The 23,239-nt window shown below is 36.5% G+C and overlaps 1 protein-coding gene across 10 annotated transcripts in view; it reads right to left on the bottom strand.

Annotated features, from left to right (window-relative positions):
* The window catches only part of UBR3 (ubiquitin protein ligase E3 component n-recognin 3), a 117,557-nt gene that overhangs the window by 27,749 nt on the left and 66,569 nt on the right, over positions 1-23,239 (bottom strand). For 7 of the 10 annotated variants that reach the window (XM_075430523.1, XM_075430524.1, XM_075430526.1 and 4 more), the window contains 7 exons: positions 22,423-22,572; positions 21,557-21,690; positions 17,969-18,079; positions 15,625-15,837; positions 14,683-14,819; positions 8,894-8,979; positions 280-385 (listed from right to left, as the gene is read on the bottom strand). In XM_075430523.1, the coding sequence (XP_075286638.1) occupies positions 280-385; positions 8,894-8,979; positions 14,683-14,819; positions 15,625-15,837; positions 17,969-18,079; positions 21,557-21,690; positions 22,423-22,572 (937 nt within the window). The remainder of the gene's footprint in view (positions 1-279; positions 386-8,893; positions 8,980-14,682; positions 14,820-15,624; positions 15,838-17,968; positions 18,080-21,556; positions 21,691-22,422; positions 22,573-23,239) is intronic. The other 3 variants (XM_075430525.1, XM_075430527.1, XM_075430529.1) reach the window with 2 other exon arrangements.

The raw sequence follows: 23,239 nt of genomic DNA, 5'->3' as shown, positions 1-23,239 counted from the left end.
AGAACAGCAGTGCGTCTACTTACCCAACGCTATTAAATTTGCATGTGCTTAAGTTTGCAAGTGGTGTATTTAAGCTTCAACTCAAAACTGGAATGTATCAGATTTTACATAAAGAAATTTGAAAATTTATTTTAACATCTAAAAATTACATGTATATATTTGTAAAGTTCACCAGCCTACCACACAGAGAATTTAAATTAAGACAGAAAGTTACCCAAAGTCCCTCTGGATGTTTCTTTCACAAAGTAAAACTGATATTTGATAAATTAAAATACTTGCTCTGAATTTTTATCCTGCATCGGCTGGGTTAGTTTTCTCCAGGGATTGTATGCAGAGTCTATACTGTAGAGGCGCATGTGCATGGCCAGCACATGGAAGAGCTGATCTGAAAGGTGAAAAAGAGAGATTGCTGATTATTATGTACAATAGTATGAAGTATTTTACATTAAGCTGCCATCATTTATTTTACAAGATTCTGCAAAGTCTGTCATCTCATTCCATATAAGCTGGTACCCTAACAAACACATTTTTATTCTTTTTTTTAGTTCTATTTTTTGAAAAAGTTTTTGAAAAGAAGGAAGATTTCAACAGAAGTGAACATACGCATGTACATGAAAAAATTGTATTTTTTCCTCTCCTGAAATTCTGAAACAGAGAAAGGCTATTTAGAAAGCTTTGACCAGATCTCAGTTGGTTTAGCGACTGTAAAATACCAGCTCCACATACTTAATTATAGGTCTTTTTTAAAATTCTGTTTCATACGTTGTTATGTTGCTAAGGTTCCATGCTCCCTTCACATCCCTCTCCAGTTCATGCCAGAAGTCGTGATTTCTGAAACATCTCTTCTAAACAAAGACTGATATACTTTTAACATACAGCTTTTATTCCTCTCCCTCTTAGTTAAGTTCTGTGCACAGCATACTTGAAATTAACCTAAAGTTGCTGGTAGTTCTGGCCTACAGCAGGATCACTTTGGCTCTTCATCCTTAGAAGGTTATTACTCCTTCTGCCTTCATGAGGTTATTTGGTAGGTACCTTTTGGAAGAGAAAAACCCACAAACTTCTGACCACACCACAATGACACTAAAGTAGCAACAGTCTTTATAACTGCATAGATTTGTCTGTACAACCTGAAGGCAAAGTTGCTGATACTCATCAATTCAAAACCTTCTGTACATCCACTGTGTCAAAAATATCATTGCAAAATACTCCTGGAACTTTTTGAATAAAGGATGCTAGTTTATTACTCCTGCACATTACTGCAGTATCATATATTAAAATGCACAGTTTTCACTTCTCTATGAATTTTATGATCAACACAAATACAAATAACATCTAACCCTTTCTCCCCCTAAGCAAGCCAAGAAGGCAGGCACCATCTATGCTGACAGCATTTCCAGAGAGGTATGTACGACAATAATCTCAGACTTCACTTCCTTTTCTGTGTTTATAATACAGTTCTAGTTTGGGGGAAAAAAAACATCTTTTTTTATCTTCAGAGGTTCATATTAAAATAACATTTTAAAATACTACTTCCCACGATTTTGCTCACTTTTTTCCTCGTGTCACATTGTATCTTGCTATTTGCTGCCGTGTTTGCTTCTCCTGTTCAGTTTTCTAGGATACTGTGTCCTTCCTCCCTTTCATTTTAACTTTTTCCCTTAGTATCTTGCCATTTTCTTCTGCGCTCCCCCTTTAATTCTTTCACTTGATCCCTTTGCCTCCTGCTCTCTTCATCTCTCTCCCTTCTCTCTACAACCCACTTGCTCAATCTACACATTCCCTCGCAGGTCCTCTTTTTGAAGTAGAAATAGCAGCTATTAATTTATTTTCCATAAATAGACAATTACTCAGAGGTACGCAATGGCCAGAAAAGTCGCATGATGAAGTCAGCTGAAAGCCAGAGCCCGAGGGCTGTAATTAGCTCCTGGGGTTCGTAAAATAATTGGAGATGTAGATGGCACTGGAATTGATTACTGTCACCCGCCTCCTGAATAGAAACAGTCAATGAGGACAAAATAAACCATCTTTTCTCCTGGTAAGAGATTCTAGCAAAACACTGCTTTGCTAGTGAACTTCAAAGCCCTGAGAATATACTAATATTTCATCAAAATAATAACAAAAACCCCATCAGTATAGTTTGATTTGGAATGAAACCTGTGAAGGTATCCATCCCTGCCTTCTTGCCTCTCTGCTGCTAAAAGGAACATCATTTTTCTCTGAACTGCTCTTTGCCTCCAACAGAAATGGGCAACTAGGCAAAAAATAATTGCTTAGCGTAATTAATTAACCTTTCGTTCCTTTAACAGCTCTTTTCCTGGTCCTCTACTGACACGAAATGAAGCAGGCACGCGCCGAGCCCTAGCGCTGGGGAGTTCGTTCGCGGTCTCCAAGCGCGTGAAGTTTGCGGACGGCGGGCGCATCCCGACACCCACCGACCCCGCAGGAGAGGGGAACGCCGCCCGCCAGCCCCGCAGGACGACAGCTGCGGCTCGCGGCGCGGGCACTCGCCGCACCCCGCGCACGAGCCGCCGGCGGGAAACCGCACCCGTCCGCAGCGCCCCGCCGAGGAGCAACAGCGCCCCCTAGCGGGAGCGCTGCCGGCAGCGGCGAGTCCCAGCCCGGCCATCGCTTCCCTGTTTGCGGTGCTGAGAAGGCTTCTAACGATTAGCAACGACTGAGGACTAGCCAGAGGGAGACACACAGGTCTTTCTTCGCAAACGTTGTTCTCTGTCACGCCACAGCGGCACCGACGGCTTCACCTCACATTTACCATCGTTATGGAGTCCTGGAGAAAGCCAGTAAAAACACCAGAGCACAGAAAATCTAGAACTGGCAACATCTCTTTTTCATATTCACCATGTCAAAAGATCACAAAACACAGCGACACAGCAGCTCACCACAAGCGGAACTGAGAAGACCCTTATCTCACCAACCCAGAGACCTTCGCCCTGCTCCCAAAGCTTCCCGCGACTGCCAAGAAGGTGGTAGATCACAACAAAAAACACTCGATACAACCAGATGGGACTTGGTTTTTAACAAGGAGATTGAGGAATGTTTTTCTCCTCGTAGAGATTTCTATAGTCCACTTAGCAGCAGCAGCTGCAAAGACCTGCTTACAGCACCTTCCCATTCAGCACCCATCCAGCAGATGGGAATCAGCAAAGAAAAAAAAACCCGTGAAGTTCAGGAAAAGCCTATTACGGCATTAAGACGTGAACAGTCTTTACAAAATCTTAAGCCTTAACTGCTGATGAAGCAGCTCGTTATCCTCAACACCAAACTTGCCACTGTATGAAGTCAACTCTAGCAACAGCATTCCAATGGTATCTCTCTCTGCCTCTCCCACGCTAGGTATGAATGGCATACCAACACTTTTAGGAAATAGTTAGGATTATTTGGTGATGAGAAAAACTGCTTTTTCAAAGTTACCATGAATGGATGGGCACCAAAGATCTGCAGATTGCCAGCTCCTAACTAAAAAACCCAAACCAAAACAAAAAAAACACACCACCAAACCAAAAAGCCCAAAGCAAGCCAACCAAGCAACCACAGAAAGCCACTGTAGCAAGGCAAAAAGCATTCCTGAAAACTACTTTTATTCTTTTTATTTTCAGTGGCTGTAGAGAGCTGGGTAGGAATCTTTGCAACCATACACACATGACCAGATTACAGGAAGGAGACAGTTGCAACTAAGCAATTCATGTTTTCCTTCCTGCAGAAATGAACCATACTTAGTGGTTCCAAGTATCACTGGCCACACTGATAAAATGGAGACAGTTATTACTATCAGTGTCATTGAAAAATTTGATACAGAAGGACTATGAAGAGCTTAGAAAATGCTTCATATCCAGATGAGCTTCTGTGCTCACAAAAACACTAAAAGCACTGATTAAATTGATAAATAACATCATAATCAAGACAGATGACACTGCTGAGACACGTACAAATGCAAAGCACTGGCTTCAAACGAACTAGAGGAGGAAAAAACCCAAAACAAAAAAACCCCAGTGAAATAATACGGTTTCTCAAGGATTAGAGCCATCACACAAGTTATGAATGTGCTAGACATTTTATTTAAGGTGAGCTTACACAAGTCTTAAATACTTTTTTGACATCCACTTCTAAATTAACGTCCTTTCCAATTAATGCAGTTGATGCTGAAATGCCAGACTCTGCTATCTGTGGGAAGCATAAGGATAAGGAGCTCCTTTACAGGGAAACTGAAGCCAGAGGACAAGGTGATAGAATATTTAATCCTTCCCCCCAAAAAACTAATCCAATCCTTGTCACAAAGGGAAAAAAGAAAAGAAAGCAGACAGACAGAAAGAAAGAACTAGTTCAAAGTTACAATGAAGAAACGACTGGATTATAAACTCACTAATAGATAACTTTTAAATTTTGTGGAATTGTTCACCTACTATTGTGAGATTACCAGAGTAACAATGACAAACATGTATACACAAGTTGAGACACACAAAAGTCGTACAGAGAAGCCCTAATTAGCCTTAATATTGTGTTCTGAAGCTGTTCTATAAATACAAAATAATGAAAACAAAAAGCAGATCAGATCTCTTTATCTTTATAAAGACCTGTACTATTGTTACATATCATAATTATCCCCTAAACCCAAGAGAATTTTCAAGGCCATAGACTCTAAAACTATAACATGGTCCTTAAAATAGGACTTGCTTTGTAAGTAATAAGTAAATAGGACTCTATTTGCATTTTTTAGTTGCATACTGTTCAGTAACACACACTCATGCAAATACACATACAAAACTTTAAACCTTAAAATGGCAATTTTACAGCCACATTTTCTTCACCATTCCTCTCACACAGACTCGATCACTGACACTAACAGCTATATTAATCATTCTTAATTTTACTTCCCAAGAGCAGCTGCCCTCATGGTGCAATCAACTAAAACAGCTCTTGACCTGATTGTTCCCACCATCTTCCCTGACGCTTGCTGCTGTAACAGCTCACCTGGGACAACATATTCCGTCTGCTGAAATACCCAATCACCAAACTTTACAGTTGCTACCAGACTAATATAGAGTGGTATGCTTAATCACAAGAGAGACACCTCATTATTTCACACATAAGAAAAACAAAAACAGGTTATATTTTAGGTTACTTCTGCTGGACCTGACATGAATGACATTAAAAAAAAAACAAAGCAATTTCAATACTGTGCAAGCAAGACTTTAACAAAACAGTATTCAAGTCCTAGACAGGGTAAGGATTTTTAAAGTCATTCTTTCCTCACTGCATAGGACAATGAAGAAGCTGAAGGCACACTTTCAGTAACACTTTAAACACAGGATTACCTCTTGGAAAAAGAACTGAGTGTGGAAATATAGTAAAATCTATTACAGAAGACGTACCTAAAGAAGTGCAACATTTTATCTCTAAATGCACCAATATGGAAGGGGCAACGAAGGAAACTCATATAATTATATAATGGTTTCGTTAAAACAAATCCTGATATATATGGAAAAGTAATTCTGCTCCCACTAGTCATATTTAGCCTAACGTCCAATACTAAATTCAATAATACAAAGTGGAAATACTGCACATGTCTGTTCAAGGAGAACCCCATTACCTTACATTAAAAATGAGTTCAGTAAAAAAATAGTTTCAATGCAAGATTAAATATGACTAGTTTGCTACACAACAATTGTACAAAATAGGTACCGATACAGAACATAAAGAGCATGTGAACATTTTAACAATGAATAGTGATAAAATTTATGTCTCCATGCTGTTCAAAGCAACAGCACGTTCATATACATTGAGCCTTCACCTGAAAGCTTTAAAGGCCTTCTTCAATTTTTCTGAAGTGCAAGATAGATATTAAAAACACCAACACGACTCATTTAGATCCAGGTAAGAAAATTTACTGTTCTACTCAAAAGCGTGGAAAAAAGCAAGTGCATTGTGTTTAAATGCTATACCTACCCCTTTATCAGAAATATGCACTAGAATCCTTAAATTAATGCAACTGCTAAAGGAAAAAGCACTAGATCCATGTACAACACACTCAAATAAAATTACACAACAGTTTAAGAAAGAAGCAGAAAAATACTATAATAAACAAACAAAATGCAATGTATTGTAAGTAGAAACAAACAAAAAACCACCAAGAAATGTTACTATGTTTAAAAAAAAAAATCATCAACATGATTTTCAATTATAGGAAATACTCTACCAATTTCAGACCAAGTCCTTGTGTGCAAGTACATGAAAACAGCCAAATCCCATCACAGGCTCTCAAAATATACACACAATTCTGATGACAAGTATTTAAAACAAAGTTTTCCTTACTGGGCTATTTTACCTTTTATATAGACAACGAACGTGCAGTTTAACAGCGGATTTGCTGCTACCAAAAAGTGACGTATTTCCTAAACATTTTAGATTTTGTAAACTAACATGTATTTTTAAATGCAATAGTTGTAAACTAACAAGTATTCTTAAAAGCAATAGTTGATGCAATCTTACTTAAAGCTTCTCATTAAGAAGACAATTTCCGCACTTCTCAACTGTGAGAAGTACCTTCAACTGTCTGTAAGTTTAGTTTGTTCCAGTAATCTGTTTTGATGAACAGACATTGGCTCATTTTCTGAGGCATAGAGAGTTAATGGCAAAATAGTAAAAGTGCTGGAAAAACAGGTAAATATGAGATATGAATTTAAACAGGACTTAAGTTTGTCTTGTCCTGTTGGAGTGACAATCCAGCATAAGGCATTTCTTCAGTGGAGATACATTCTCCATGTACTATTTCCAATTTTGTAATTCTCCAAAAAGAAATTTCTCCAGTGATTACAATTCTGAATGCATTTCAAGACTGGAGGAATATGTATTAAAAAACCTGATCTTTTCACTGGGTGTCAGCAAAAGGTATGCTTGCTTTTAAAGTCCGGTACTAAGTATGTAAGAGTCCTTCTTTATGCAAGATGAGGTTGAAGGGATGGTGTGGTAAGTATAAGAAAAAAAATTAAATAATGTGTTATACCAACCACTTAGTGTCAACTATCAGGCCTCAGCTTGGTGGAATTTTTTTCTTTCTTTGTTTCTTTTTTTCTTAAAACCCCAAACAAACAAAACCAGCTTTGAGGTAGCTGCTCCCTTGGTGTCAACTGATACAGTTGAAACAGAAACAAAGGTACAGAGATGTACATTGAGGAAGCTGCCCAGCACTCTGGTGGTTCAATCTTTCTCTGCAAAGTCATAATCTTCCAGCACTTACTGACATTAGTTGGTGATAAAGCACCATGAGAAAAAACATTATCTTTTTAATATACATATGTATATATAAAGCTTTTACATAGGTACATGCAACACAAATTTGTTACTGATATGACGTCAAACATTTCATAGTGGTTTAAGATGTAATGAATGTATTTCATTTCACTTTTAGCTTGAAAAAACAACCACCCCATATATAGAGAAGCTGAAATCTTCTGGCTTTGAAAAACTATCAGTAAGATAAAAATATGTACAGATTACAGGCCACTTCCCCGCACACATTCTTCTAAACTTTAAAATGTCAAGACTTATAAACAAGTAAACCCATGTGAAAACAGGGGTATGCTCTCATTGTATGTAATGTCTTTATAAATTTTTTCACTTTAAATATTTCAGAAGCTTTTCAATTTTAAACTAGAATCTCTGCCCTAAGCTGCTCATCACGGTCTTCCAAATAACATGCCTGTGAAATAGGTAACACATACAGTAAGTTGCTAAAATTCAGAGAGAAAGCGTCCATCTTACTAGGTGAGCATACGATTAAAAATGTATTGTAATCCAAGTAGAAAAATATCTGTAGAGCCTCGATTTTATTAAATGCCTAAAACTTGCAAATGGTGATCTAGTGATGTTCTTCTAACACATGCATTTTTCAGGTACTCTGCTCTGCTGGGAAAGGGAGGTAACGATGGTGGGGGAAGACAAGATGTAGCAGGGTTTAAAACTACTTTTCACAAATCACAACACATGAACGAAATCAACTGAACTACATTTTGTGGCAGTAACAGAAGGCTCTTCTAGAGAGGATGCGGACAGCATAGCACGTGACAGTTTCTTTGGCAGCTCATCACATCAATGATGAGGAAAGCATCACCCGCAAATGTACATGTACCAAAAGGCAGAGGTGGGCCCAAGTTTTCTGACATTTTTGCTACTGAATCTGCTGTTACGGCTGCATGAGCTTGATTTAAACAAGCTTTAGTAGTAGTATTCTGGCAGCCTTTCCAGTTTTTCCTGACAAAAGAAAATATCCACTCCTAACAGTTTATATTCCAGTAAAAGATTAAAAGATTTCACGTTAACAAAAAAAGCACTTCTGTCAACCAGAAATACTTTATTTGCCAAATTTTAAAGGTTTCAGAACAATGAAGAGTTGAGAGTTTCTACCAAAGAAAATTAGCAAAACTCTTATGTCACAGAAAGACCTAGAGAAATTAAAGACATGGTAGCTGCAGATTTCTGAGTCCTAGTCATGAGCTACATTAGAACTCAGATAAACAAATTTCGTTACTATTACTACCAACAGCCAGGGTGAAACAAAGCTTTCCTGCTTTACCCTTAAAATACTTCTGGTTCTACTCATAAAAATCAGAAGTTATTAAAAAATATTACATGGATACTATGACAACTGACTTCTAAATAGATTACATTCACAACACATGGACAGCTTTAATCAATAATTTGTGCAAATTAGATTTCAGATTTCTCAAATTGCAACAAAATCCAAAGACCCCTTATGTCAGAAAAAAGGTTCTTAAAAGAAAAAAGGTGACATAATGTAGAGAATGTTTGAAAGAACTAGACATCTTTATTCAATATTCTAATAATTTAGAATTGCACTTCATAACATAAAACTTACTTAAACATGATCTTTTCCCAGCTGTGCTTGCACCTCCTGAACATAAATTTCCTCCTCGATGGACCAGCTCAAGTTCCAAGTTTGTTCTGCAAGAAAACCATAACAGTATTGAGTGGAACAGCATTATTCAAGCTTCTACGGACATGAAGGAGTCACCACAAACTGCCAGCGTACACTATGCCGTGAACCAATCTTAAGTGTAAGATACTGCCAAAATACGACTCAGAATAAAACAAACTTTATCAAGATACTGCCATATGTGATTTTATGTGGTCTGATTAGCAAGTACTGTATTAGGAGAGCAGCACAGTTGTGACTGAAGAATTAAAAAAAAGTTAATTCTGAGGCTTTTTTCTGTATGTACACACAACTCCTTGAAAATAAGGGATTTTATGTGCAAATCTGAAACGACAGTATACCGACTGGCTAAATTTCAATCAATCAGATACGTCTAAAAAGCGTTCTCTTTATTGGCAGGGCTTTTGTTTTGCTTTAAGCAAACAGACAGTACAATGGATATGCCATCAAGTAACTAAGTATGAAACAGCCTAAATTGTAATGGAAGCACTGACCTTTATAGATAAGTTAGTTAATAAAAGCCTTAGAGGTTAATGCTGAATGAAACACTGGTATTCACTGCAGCTCATTAGTATGAAATAGGAGTTGTGTCACTAAATCGCTGCATGTCACATTGATGCTTGCTTTCTTAGTGTTACTGTAATCTGATGCTTAGCCACCAATTGTTCAGGCCAAACTTGATAGCGTTGTTTAATTTTGGAATTGGATGTTTCAGTACTGCGTTATCTTTTACCCCCAAGATGTGGAGCAAACAATTTACGTCATGTTCTCTGAGAGTTTGTTTTCATAAGTCAACGTACATTTCTTTAATTAAAATAAAGGAATATAATTCTATTATTCTGAAATGTTATTTTGCTAATTTAATCCAAACTGCAAAGCTCAGTCTAAACATATTTTGTCCTTTATCTAAAAATCAAACAATTTCAGGTTCAACGTAATGCGACTGAATACATATTAAAATCTATTCTAGAATTTTAGGCACATAATATATCTAAGCTAAGAACACACTCATATATTTAAGAAGAGACTACAGGATGACTATTTTATTCAAAACAAATTATTTTTTAAGAATTTCAGCTCCATCATCTTGAAAGAATAATACATTTTTGATATGCAGTGTTTGTTAAGATTCTTTCACACGTTTTTAAAATAGTAACATTTCAGAATATTACTATCCCTAAGTTTGCAGCTTATGCCACCCATTTCTGAAGGAATGCTTTAATCCTCTCTACTCAGAAAAGGCAATTTAACATTGATAATGTGCCTGCTCAGAGCTCCATCTGGTTGCTGCTGATAAGGGCATCTCTGTGACAGGGGAATTTTCCACTCTTCAGGCGATTTGCAGTGCTCACTGAACTTCTAAAAATCTACCAGCAAGGAAGCAGGGACAGGGATTTCATATTAGCAGACAAAATAGCAACTGTAGATCAGCATGTGCTAGTTCATCATGGGAATACAAAGGAAACCAGTACCTTTTATTTCTACAAAGCTTCTGATAACTAATTTGTAGAACAAAGTTAATGGCAGCCTTCCATTAAAACCAAGATATTTAAGATCTAAATCAAAACCACTACCTGAATGTCAAAGAACAAGTTGCTAGATCTAGAATTTTAAATTTCTCTTTCACCAAGAAATATGTACAATTTTACAAAACAAACCTCGGGGACAATTCTGAAAAAACTGCTTGGTATGTATGAGGTGTTATATAGTACTATTTGATATAATGAATGTAAGGAGAGAGATTTCTGGAAACATATACTCCATATACTCCATCACACATATCATACCAACTGTCACCTCCCACACTTCTTCATTGCCCCCAGCTCCTCAAAGACAGTAGCTTACAGTTCAGCTTTCTTGGAAATTTAAATTCCTCTAAGACATCTCTTTCAAACACACCTAAACTTTGGCATAAAAGTGCACAGTAGAGAAAGCATCTTTTGCGAAAGTGAACACTGCTCCTTTATAAAATGCTCTACATGAGGTACAGCCCTAAACCTTTTTGAAATGGATTAGTGTATCTCCTCCCTAATTCAAGCTCCCTTCTGCCTTGAGGGTCCAAGTACCATCTGCCCTCTACTGAAGAAAAGCAGAGCTCTCAGTGCCTGTTCTCTCATGAGAGAAGAAAAACTTGGGGCATCTAATAGAAAAGTGGAACAGAGAGTGGTCTCTGAAAGCATCCTTTGCTATCTCAGCCCTCTGAACATGAAGGAAAGAGAAGCAGAAAGGAAATCTATATGAATGACTGCTTCCTCTATCTAGAAATCTTTGTGTCATTCATTGGAACAACAAATTTTGTAGAACACTGGCTTTATCTTCCGCACAGAAAAAGACTGAGAAGATGGATGTTGCTCAGTTGCACAGACTCCTCATTAAAAGACAGCCCTACTTCATCCCTTCTTGTGGGCTTTCATTAAAGGAACATATTGGGGGTGGGGAGGGCACCTGCATATTTCTCAGAATTTATATCAGGACAGAGTAGGGTTAAGTAAAAATGCACTTTCCAGAAAGAGAACGTGTTTGCATCGACCTCCTCTTTGTATTGGGACGGAACAATCAAGTTAATCACTTTACAAAAACAACATATACGTATGAAAAAACCCAGATACTGAGACACAGACCGAAAGGAAAGAACACAAGGTTCTTCTATTACTCTATACATAGCTGACAGCAAAACCAAAAGCTTTGTTTACACAGCCAGCGAAAGCACCAGAACTACTGCTATGCAATACAGAAGAGTCCTCCAAGATACTGCCACAAATGAGAGTCATCAGTGCTATGAATGTGGAGCTATTAAAATTAAAGCTCACACAAGATTTGTGAATACACACTATACTCAGCTCATAAATGTCAGCAAAGACAAGGAGGGATGCATACGAAAAGGGCGTGAATTTAACACAGTAAGACTGCAGGGAAAGGGGGAGGCAGCTCAGGAGCTGCTCCTCCAGCTGCGCAAGCAAATCAGGATGCCAAGACCCCGAGTGCCTCTTCTGCCAGGAAAACAGCCAGGGGCTGGCTCTCCCCCTAGGTGGTAGAGAATTTGCTTGTAATTTCTTTTCTCTGCTACCAGTGGTATCTGTCTGGGTAAGCAAAAGTGAAGTAAGAAAAGTAAGCTCCCACTTTCCTGAAGCAGAAAGGATAAGCTGGGGCAAGTGGCTACACCTTGTTCAACCGGCAGCACTCCCATTCCAGCACGCAGAAATGCGCTTCAAAGCTTGCCTCCAGCTGTAAGCTAGCATCTTTTAAGAAGACTACAGATGATGCCATTTTCTGATTGAAAATGGAACATGACTTATAAGAAGATTAAGAGCATTTAATGCACTTGGAAACATATGAAGTCAATAAAAATATCATTGCATTCAAATGCTTATTTAAATGGGGGCTACTTATCATCTTGACCACTTTATCTGTATGTTAGATTAAATACCAGGAATAAACGAATAACAGGTGTAGGTGCTCTGACCAAAACCAATGAAATGTTTCAGAATAGATGAAACTAGAAATGCTCAGAGGTAATTGGTTGGTAAGGAACACAAGTATTTCATTACATCAGAAAGAATTGCATGGAAATAAGGAAGAAACGGGCTGAATGACAGGAATAAATTCCAGAAAGCAAGTTACTTCAGTCTAATTTAAATTAGGGATAGTCCATTGTTTAGATATTTAAAATTAAACAAAACATACTAAAAATGGTACAAAACAACCTCTTTTAGTCTGGGAGATGACCAGCTCACTTACATACTTATTTCCGTAAATACAAAATGTAAGGGTATATTAAAATGTCTTTTCAAAAGTTTTTTTTTTAACCTGTAGCTCTTAGGCAATTATCAAGTAGTAGAAGCCTGTAAATCTGGACTGCTGAATTGAAAGGCAAGAAAAAATAACCATTTTGTAGCTGATCTGCCAGGCGTCCTCATAAGTGATCTTATGAGTTACAGTAACAATATGGAAGGCTGGATCCAACACCTGAAATCCTTCAGCCATGAATAAACGGAAATTGCTGACACCGGTCTAACCTAACAAGAAGAGGCCACAATGAGGACAGGTGGCATATCCTAATCTTAATGGTCCACCATGGTTTCTTTCACCAGCAGTGCAAGCAGCAATGAAATGCTGTTCTGGTTTGAGGTATTTAACTCTTGGAATGAAAACAAAAATCTTGGGCTTAGGGTGTCAATATAAAAATCATAAAATATAGACATATTTATAATGTGTTTAGCTAGCTTTTCTAAAATTATGTAACATTACACACCCAGAAATATAACACCATTTTTGTACCTGAGACGGCATGCCATGTTATGGTTACAAGTAATCATACTTTTATATGGGAAACATTGAGTCCTTTGCATTTCTGGAAAGATATTAACTTGTACTGAACAAACATATCATTGCTAAAAATCTCAATGATATTTATCCTTGTATAGCATATACCACAAAGTAATACGGAATAATCTTTTGACTTGTTATGTATAAAATTTAATTGCTCCTCTTAATCAAGGCACAGTTAATAATTAATAAAGATACTGTAAATAATACAGATAATATTTCTTTTAATAGAATTATACAATAATCTAGGTTGGAAGAGGGTTCTGGACATCAGATGGTCCAACCTTCCGTCAAAAGCTGAGCCTTAGATTATTATCCAGAGTCCTGCTGCGCCAGGTCTTGAATATTTCCACTGCTTATATACTAAAGACACTCAGAAACCAAAGTTTATGAAACTGCAGTAAAAAATGCTACTGGATGATATCACTTGCATGCTTGCGCCTTCTCTGCAGTCAGCACCTTCCCTGCAGGCCTCAGTAAATCAGAGTTTAACAAAAGTATTTGCTTAATGAGTATTTCAACTTCTTATGCGAAAACCCTGCATTAAAGTAAACCTGAACAGATTAACCATTCAGAACATCTTAACATTAATGGTACAGATGGAAGGAGGGACTGTTTGATTTTCTTGGAGATCGTGTCTGTGACACTGACAGCTATAAAACTGGAATCAAACATCACAGAGGAAAATGCTGGTAGTTTTGACACTTTTTTAGAAGTGTTATTCACATAAAGAGAGACTCCTGGTTGCTGATGTAGAAAAGGCTACTTCTGTGATCCCCATTTAAGTAAATAAAACTGATGTCTGATGGAGAGATTAAAAATCCCCCTGAGATTTAAAAAAGAGCGATATGGCAGTGATAGAGAAATAATCTCATTCTGCTAAACAGTAGTAGGGAAGATTTGACAATTTGGGAAAGGAAAGTAGAAGAAGAAATTCAACATAAAATTTTGATATATGGAACGCAAAACTTTGATTAAAGAAGAAAACTAAATAAGCAGAAGACAAAATGTTCTCCAGGTTTTGTGCCACTGCTGCATATACTAAAAACGAGCTGAAAGGCACATCTTTCCATTTTGCATATGCCTGCGTATGAAAATCTTATTTGTACCGTTGTTGTTGTTCCTGTTTCCCTCTGTTTGCTGTTCTGTTAAACTGCCCTTATCCCGACCCACCAGTTTCTGCCTCTTTCTTTTCATTCTCCTCCGCACGCCGGCAGGGGGAGGGGCGGCCGGGTGGCACTTTTGTTGCCAGCGGCAGCCGAAACCAAGACAGGAGAGATTTTTTTTTTTATTTTTTTTTTTTAAAGAACACCGCAATCTGGTGAGTAATAACATTAGTGAGAAACACAGAAGAAGAAATATATAAAAAGAAAAAACATACCCACCTGGCTACTGAATACATAAACAGAAAATCATTGTCAGGTGATCCAGGACTCTTACTATAATCTGTATACTTCTTCTGTGTGGTACTTTTTATATCTTTCATTACAGATTCCATTTCTTTACTGAGATTGGTTTCAGACTATGAAGAAAGACACAAAAGAAGATTAGTTAATTTTACGTGAAGAAATGGAATAGCTGATCACAAAGCATAGCACTTGCGTATTTATAAAAACACATTTGCAGGTTATGAAAAATATGCATTAAAAGCCAATATTCTGTCTCACAGAAGTGTTATAATATTCTGAAGTTATTCTGATTTGTTCTGAATATGAAAACATCACTGTTTTGTCCATCTCCTAAGGTGAAGAATTTCACTGCTTGTATTATTTTAAAGTATATTTGCAGTGCACAAGTACATGAAAATAACACAAAGCATCTCCACCAAGACTGGAATGCTAGCAAAATTTAACAGAACTAATTCTACCATTCAGAAAGACTTCATGAAGCTTTGTAATACATGAGCATATGCAAAATGCTCTTTCTGTAAAACAAATAATCCATACCTTAACATGTTCTTAATAGACAATCTTTAAATAGCTTCCAGTTACAAGGATATTGGTGTCTTTAGATTGTAAAGAAATGATAAATGAATTTAACATTACATGACTAAATTCTCTGTAAATTACTATGGAGAGAAGTGAAAATGTACTCCATAAAAAATGTTACTACATTTTGTCATAGCTTTTTAATTGTTTATTTTTAGTAGGTAATGCAATAAATGTTGTAAATATTTTAGATTTCTTGATATGAAAAAAAATAGTATGCTATCTTCCATATCAGAAGAAAATGAAGTTTCCCAGGTTGCTGAGTTTCTAACATATGTCTGCAACATAATGTAAAAACTGAAAGGTAGAGGCAAATTAACAAGGATCTTTCTGCCTTACACTGATGCTTACTGGGAAAGTTCCCAGCTGTTCTTGAAGATCTTCCACCTCCTGTACAAGATCTTGCATACACTTGTTACTATGACTTTGCCAAAGGCTTCTTTCCACGTTGTTTCCAGGATAACAAGGAAGAACACTGTTAGCAAACTGCCTACAGAGGGGACAGGTAAATTCGCCTTTGTCCACTGAAAAACCCTGGAGGACTTGGTCATTCTAAAAGAAAATACAGAAAATGGAGCTGAAATTTGCAAAAGATAATAATTTTAGGTTTTTTAGTCCTCATTTTAGTGAAAAAAGTCTTAACTACTAGAAACTATCTTAAAATCCTCCAACTCAACTAATTTTCCTAATTTCTAAGTACTCTTCGTTGTCAACAATATCCGCATAATAAACTAGAAATACTTGAATGGGTATTTTGAACATTTCACATGTGTTGTCTCTTTCTAGAAATTCCCAATAAAGCTTGAGACCCCCTTGATAACATCTTTTAATTTATCAAAATGCAATTTCATTTTCAGTCATGAGAAGCATTTGAAGATATTTCTCAGTGGTAGTACAGGCTGAAAAACCTAATCAAGCAGCCACTGGAAGCCAGCATGACAAAAACCCTTATTATGTCTTCTTTATCGTGAAAGATCAAAAAATGGACACAGAATTATGTGTCTGGGAAGTGGGGACATCTCCTGAGTACTCTTGTTAATGGCAAGCAACCTTGCTTCAGCTTCATGAATTGCCTCAATGGTTTCCCACTGCTGGGAGAAGAGAACTGCTAAGTTAATAGTGACTGTAATTTAAACCTCAAACAATCAGCCCAGAATGCTGAGGCATTCTGGTGAGCCTACTTTTACATACCTTTCTGGATGCTGATCTCTGAATGTATTACATAAAAATAAATGTTTTATCCACATGAACACAAGTCTCTATAAATTATTTCAGTACTAAGAATGCTATTTATAGTAAAAATTATTATGCATTCATCTAGGTAGTAGTAATACATACCAGGATCAAAAGTTCACTTAAATAATCCAGAAATCTTCAAGAATACAATGAGATGGAATTAACAGTTTATTTCAAGTTTAAGTGAGAATCCACCAGAAAAGTGACTTTAGTGACTATATGATGCAAAAGATTACTTTTGCAAAGTTCTGTAAAATTGGATTCTACTACAAAAGCCCAGATTTTACTTAATTAATCTTGATGACACAATTAGCCCTGAAAGTGTCTTTAGAGTCATAGAAAGGAAAAATTCATCATGGGATCCCATAAAGGTGACACACCTTCTAATTTCTCTAGAGGTAAATTTCACAGTATGACCAATGCTGATTCTAAAAACACAAAGCAGCGCCCATAGTTTTTCTCAAAATGGAAACAAATCAACAAAACCTAGGAAAAAATGAAACTAAAGAAATACCACATAAAGTAATCTTGAATAAAAAAGCCGTTTCATATACAACAAGAAGTCATCATTTAGTCTTTATTTTATTACACTAAATACAGAAAGAAATGACTATTTAAAACCTGATGACTTCTACCACTGCTGAGCTTGTGATAACACTCTGCGGTGCCATTCAGATCATCTGCAATTGGGCTGCAAGAGGTTGAGGGGGCTGAGGAAGGCCAGCAACATCAGTGATTAGCACTATCCTGTTTACTGAGACCATGTGAAAATAAAAGGATGCCTTTTCTAGCCAACAATTTCTGAGGCTTGACTAACAAACTGTATTTTAAAACCACATATAGAATTAATTTCCCAACAGTATTTGCCAAGGAAAAAAAAAAGCAAAATCCTCAAGAGTTAAACTATTTGAACTCATTTCTCTAAACTGCAGGTATATACATAATGTATACCATACATAGAGATAAAAATCTAACATTTTGTAACTGAATTTTCATATTAAGATTTATCCAAAAGCACAAGTTTATATTTGTAAAATTCCCCTCTCATTTTTTCTTCAGTTTCTCATTAATTTCTAACACTTGTTAAACATCAAAATAGGAATCCATGAAACAGAAACAAAAAGTGTAAGAAATGCTTTACCTGAATATACAGACCACAAAAAAAACACCAAAACCCAGTGATTTAATTTTTTAAACCACATGGTTAATTTAGTCAAGTATTTTTTCTGATATATCAGAATAACTGAAAACAAAGTACTTGCGCTAAAAAATGTCAAGATGTAATAAAGAGATTTGGTATCCACAGTTCTTGAAATGTAATAAAAACATCTTGTCCATTCATGTAAACCCAATCTTTCTTTCTCTGAATTGAACAGCTTAAATCCAATTGATTTCACTAAGAATGGTTCAGATCCAAATAAAAAACATGGCCTTTAGTTTTACTTACTCGTAAAGATTCCATGTAAGATTTGTGACAATCTATGTGTAAAGTATGACCACAAGTTTGTACATAAACACCTCCTTCCCAGCCTATTGACACTGCTTGCAGGCAGGAACTCTAAAACAAAGCAAAAACAGTAACAGAAAAGATCAACAATATGTATAGTTATAAAGGTATTTACCACTACTTGTTTTAAGATTTAAAAAAATACACAGATTTTTACTTGCATGCTATCTAATTAAAAGCCATATGCTATGGAAATAAAGAAAAACTTTATTTTACAAAGTACTGACTTATGCTAGTTTACATCGCTGCCATTATGCTATTCTTTCCAAAAAAAGAGCCAAACACTTAAGTTAAACTTCTGCAGTTCTTGTCACTTAAGATAATGACTTATTTAAAGAACTTCTCATATTACAGCATGAGGATGGCTCTAACTCTACCATCTGTTCTAACAGTACAAGTTATCCCATGTCCAATGGCAATGTACTGCTCCAATACATTTCATTCAGGTTTGTAGGTAACCAAAATAACAAGATCACAGTTATACAATTAAACACCAATCTGGTACTAAAATTCAGAGTAAACACTTAGGGTTTTTAATGAGTTGTTGAACTAGATGACCCACAGAGGCCCCTTCCAACCCCTACCATTCTGTGATTCTGTAATACTGTATACAACACATCATAAAGGGAAAAATGTTTTTTGTGAATTGAGTTTTATACTAGGATTCTTTTGAAAACATTGGCCTCATTCAAAGGCTGCACTTATAGCCCACATGTCAAAAATAAAGTTACCTCACTGGCAGTTCTCAGAAAAGAATGAACTGAAAAAAGTCACCACTGGCAAACTTATAAGGAATTCTAGAAAATTCTCTTGCAGAATACCTAGCTATAGTCATTCTAATTATTAAATCTCCATTTCTCAAAAAAATCACTTTATATACAGACTGAAATGTACATTCTGGTTATACATTTAAAGAATAGAAAAAGAGTTACAGCTACTAGAATTGGAGAACAATTTTTAGTAATTGTTTTAACATATGATGCAAAACTAGGGTACTATGAATAACCAACAATAGTTGCATTTTCTAAGGATCTCCTAGCATCTCATTTTTTTCCTGCATATGAGCAGGAAAGCAAAACAAAATTACAAACTCCAGCCACAAGACATGCTCTTATTTACCTTGCCTCAACCTGACATTCATAATGTGCTTTGACCCTCTCAGGCCACAGAACAAGAAAAACTATTTTTCTCTTGCTAGTTCCTGCATGATTTAGTAGACAGAATTGTTAGTAAGGCACAGTGACATAACTGGGTAAGACCCCCAGGACAAATGTTTCATTCAGGAAAAGCATTATTTACTCCATGTATTTAAGGAGGCTACTTAGTAGCATTTGCAAAAGATAAAACACAATCCCAAAGTCTTTGCAGAAAGGCTTTACCCTATCACTCTTGAGTTCAGAAATAAAGAAGACTCCAAAGCAAACCAGAGGTTCAGGATGGAGCACCCCTATAATAAGCCATTGGTTACAGAGTACTAGGTGATTGGAAAACAGTCCTATCAACCCAGTACATGAAGTTTTAGCTCCTAATCCTTCTTCCTACCTCTCCATATCAATCACTTTCCGCGATTTCTCCTTTAATGGGCAAGAACTCTACTCCCTGACTGACAGCAAGCATCAAATTCCAGCTAAAAAAGCGCAAAAGGAATCTCTATGGAAAGAATCAACCTGTTTTGCCCAATCTGTGTACAGCACGCAGCTTTTGAATATTTTTTCTTCTAGCAGAATAAGCTAGGTCATGTTTCATAACTTCAAATTTTCACATCTAAGTGAAATTATTCTCTTGCCTCCTGAAATCTGTTGTTAGAGGAAGGAAGCTTACTGAGAAGGACACAGCTGATAAACAAAAGGACTTCTTACTGCTTAGCTTAGCTGAACAAGACACTCAAGACACCGACAGATGTTTCCATTTTTATGCCAAAATAAATTTAAGGATTAGTTCTTTCACACTGAGACATTTTTAGCGCAGCAGTGACCTGGAAACTTGAAAGCAAAAATCGCCAATTCAACTAATGTTTGAATCAGGGCTGGAATTTTTGAAAGCAGGATGCATTTGCGCATTGCATTACAGTGCATTTTAGACTCATCTGTTGGTAGCATTACTGCACAGAAAGGGGAATACTCACTTCAGTGAGACCAAGTTTTTGAGTAACATTTTGCTTGGAACTCCTTCCTTTTGTAGTATGTAAACATGTAAAAATAAAGCTACAGTATTGCTTCAATGTTCTTAATCATTTCAGCAGGAAAAAAACGTTCATAAACGATTTGAAACAAACATCATCAATGTCAAAAGAGGAAAAGCTTGTCCACAGATTCTTTCTGAAAACATCTTTTGTTCAGAAATAATTTCCTCCTTACATCTTTAAAAGTTTTACTTTCTAGCAAGGAAATGTATAATGTTTGCCTCAGGAGAAGATGCTTTTCTGAAAACATTGCCCAATTTTTTAAACTATACCAAAACAATTATGAAATTTACTCTAAACTAATCTACAGAAGCAAGATTGGTTGCAATTGGCAAATTTCAATTATCTGTGGATGGCAGATTACGAGAAAGCTAGCGATCGTGTCAGTGTAAAAATTGCCACAAGTTCTTCCTCTTTAAAGCCAATATTTAACCTTCTAAAGGCTGATTATTTAGTAATATCTACCTAAGAGCTGGTATGTTACCTGCGACTAGTCTACAGGAGCTAATTTAGAGTCATAGGTTACATACTCTTCTCCCCCCGAATGATTTCTCAGAACAGTTAAATATTATCTTACATGGCTGTTTTATACACTAGCAAGGAAAGTCACTGGCAGCACTTCCACAAAGCTCTACAACTAAGCAAGTCCTGTTAAGCAACAAGAACTGGGTCTCAAAATTAAATATGAAAAGCTGTAATATGGCTTTGTGAAGCAATGCAAAACTCTGCTTGGAACAGCTAACAGAACTGCAAAACAGACAGTAACATATCAATTAATGTAAAATTGAACTTCAGTAATGTTGTACAGAGTTGAAGATTCAGCAAGAGGGTGAAGTCTTCTGCTGGTCCCTCCTTCCCATCCACTCATCCTTCCCTTCTCTGTAGTGGCTCAGAAAACTGTTACAGGTTAAATCAACTCTTTCCACTTACTTTGTGCTGCCAAAAATAGTTTTACTGATTAACAGTAATTCCTACATCTGGTTCTCTGAATGACTGCAAGAAAACTGGTGTTTTGAAAGTAATACCTAAGATAGCAAAACCACATCTCAATTGTGTGGTCACACTGTATTGTGAAATATCTTCTTCTAGAGAACATCTGCATGGATATTCAATGACTGCATAGCCTGTAGATATACTACATGCCTATGCCAAAAACACAACTAGGGGAAAGCCAGACTATTTAAAAATGAAGACCCTATCAAATGTAAACAATTCCTAAATACTGCAACATGACAAAGTGTTCACTAAATGTAGAAATGCAACTAGGAGGACTCCGAGTTGTAATTTCATTTACCTTTTTACAGATTTTTTCGTAAGCAGTAGTATTGTTCATATGAACTACTTACATCTTTAAAGTATCGCTGTAAAGTTGTAAGCCTCACATCATGCAGTGCTGCACAGGTATCCCAAGGATATATTTGCTCCTCTTCAGTAGTTGGTAGTTTCTTTGGCTCAGTGCTATTGCGGCATTGTCCCAACACTGTATGAAAAAAGCAGCAATAAAGAATGCAATGGATAACATGCTAAATAATTACGAAAACAATCAGGAAATTCTGGTTTATAACTACAATGCACTTTGTTGATGTTAAACAGTAAAAAATTATTAAAGAAATAGGGCAAATTTAGATTAGATATTAGGAAGAAATTCTTCACCATGAGGGTGGTGAAACACTGGCACAGGTTGCCCAGAGAAGCTGTGGATGCCCCCTCCCTGGAAGTGCTCAAGGCCAGGTTGGATGGAGCTCTGAGCAACCTGGTCTGGTGGAAGATGTCCCTGCTCATGGCAGGGGGGTTGGAACTAAATGATCTTTAAGGTCCCTTCCAAACCAAACCATTCTATGATTCTATGAAATACTGAAAGTTCTGCTTTTGCACTTCTACATAAAAGTACATACACACATACATACATGTAGATACAGAGATGGCTATTTTATTTCCTTTTTCTTTCAATACCTATTTTCCTGCAGGTTTACTATGTACTGCTGGGTTTGCAAAAGCTAACAGGAACAAGGAGGGAATGAAACTATTTGCTCTTTTTCCAAACATTTAAAAACTTTCTCAGTGCCCTTAGACCTACACATGTGCCTCAGAGGATCATTCACAAAAAAAGAGAAGACTCTGTCTTTCCAGGCTCCATGAGACACAACAATATTTATGCATACATACTAAAAGCTGCAGAAACATGGCTTGTCCACAAGTCACACAATCCTACCTGAGGATGCTTGTAATAGTACAACTAGCCCTGTAGGTCTGTCTTCAGTAGAAGGACCACTTTGTCCACAAATAACACAATCATATATTGCCTCAGAAACATGCTGTTCTGATGTAGCTACCTCCATGGCAATATCAGTATCTGGTGATTCTAAAAAAGGATAACAAAACTGATATTAAACAGAGGGAAAGAAATCCAATTGCATCTGTATTGAGGTAGTGATGAAAAAACTCCAAAATAATGTCTCTTTGTTTATCTACAAGTGAAACATTGACCGTTATTTGAAATTAACCTTGCTTCTTCAAACTGAAAGACACCTACAAAATGAATTACAACTTTTTCCTTATTCAAAATTATTCCCAGTGGAATTAAATGTTTAGTTCAAGTTTTGTATTAAGCTTGATCTCTTTAAAACTTCTATAAAACAGAGATCTAACTTCTAGTTCATTAGATACTATATTGAAAACTCTGAGCATAGAGAGATGAAGGGCGATGACTACGAATTTCTACTAAAATCAGATTTGCTCATAACTGACTGACAACAACTAGCAGGAAAAAGTTAATTTGGATACCTTAGAAATAATTGTAAGATGCTTAGACAAGGTGAATGAAACATGCAACTAAAAATGAAAGATTCTTCTTAACATGAAACTTAGACAATCTTTAAAAATGTGGGGTGCGTTAAGAAAGTAATCTGCTGCCATGCAGCAGATGTTTAGTTTAACATTTACTGTATACAGGACATATCAGAGATCTGGTTTTCCAATGGTACACATTACTATTGCCTAGGTGCACAGACAGAAACTTTCAAGGCTAA

The sequence above is a fragment of the Opisthocomus hoazin genome, chromosome 9 (assembly GCF_030867145.1).
Source record: "Opisthocomus hoazin isolate bOpiHoa1 chromosome 9, bOpiHoa1.hap1, whole genome shotgun sequence".
Taxonomy (NCBI): Eukaryota; Metazoa; Chordata; class Aves; order Opisthocomiformes; family Opisthocomidae; genus Opisthocomus; species Opisthocomus hoazin.
The sequence above is the reverse complement of the archived record's forward strand: the minus strand, read 5'-3'. Positions and strand labels throughout refer to the sequence as shown.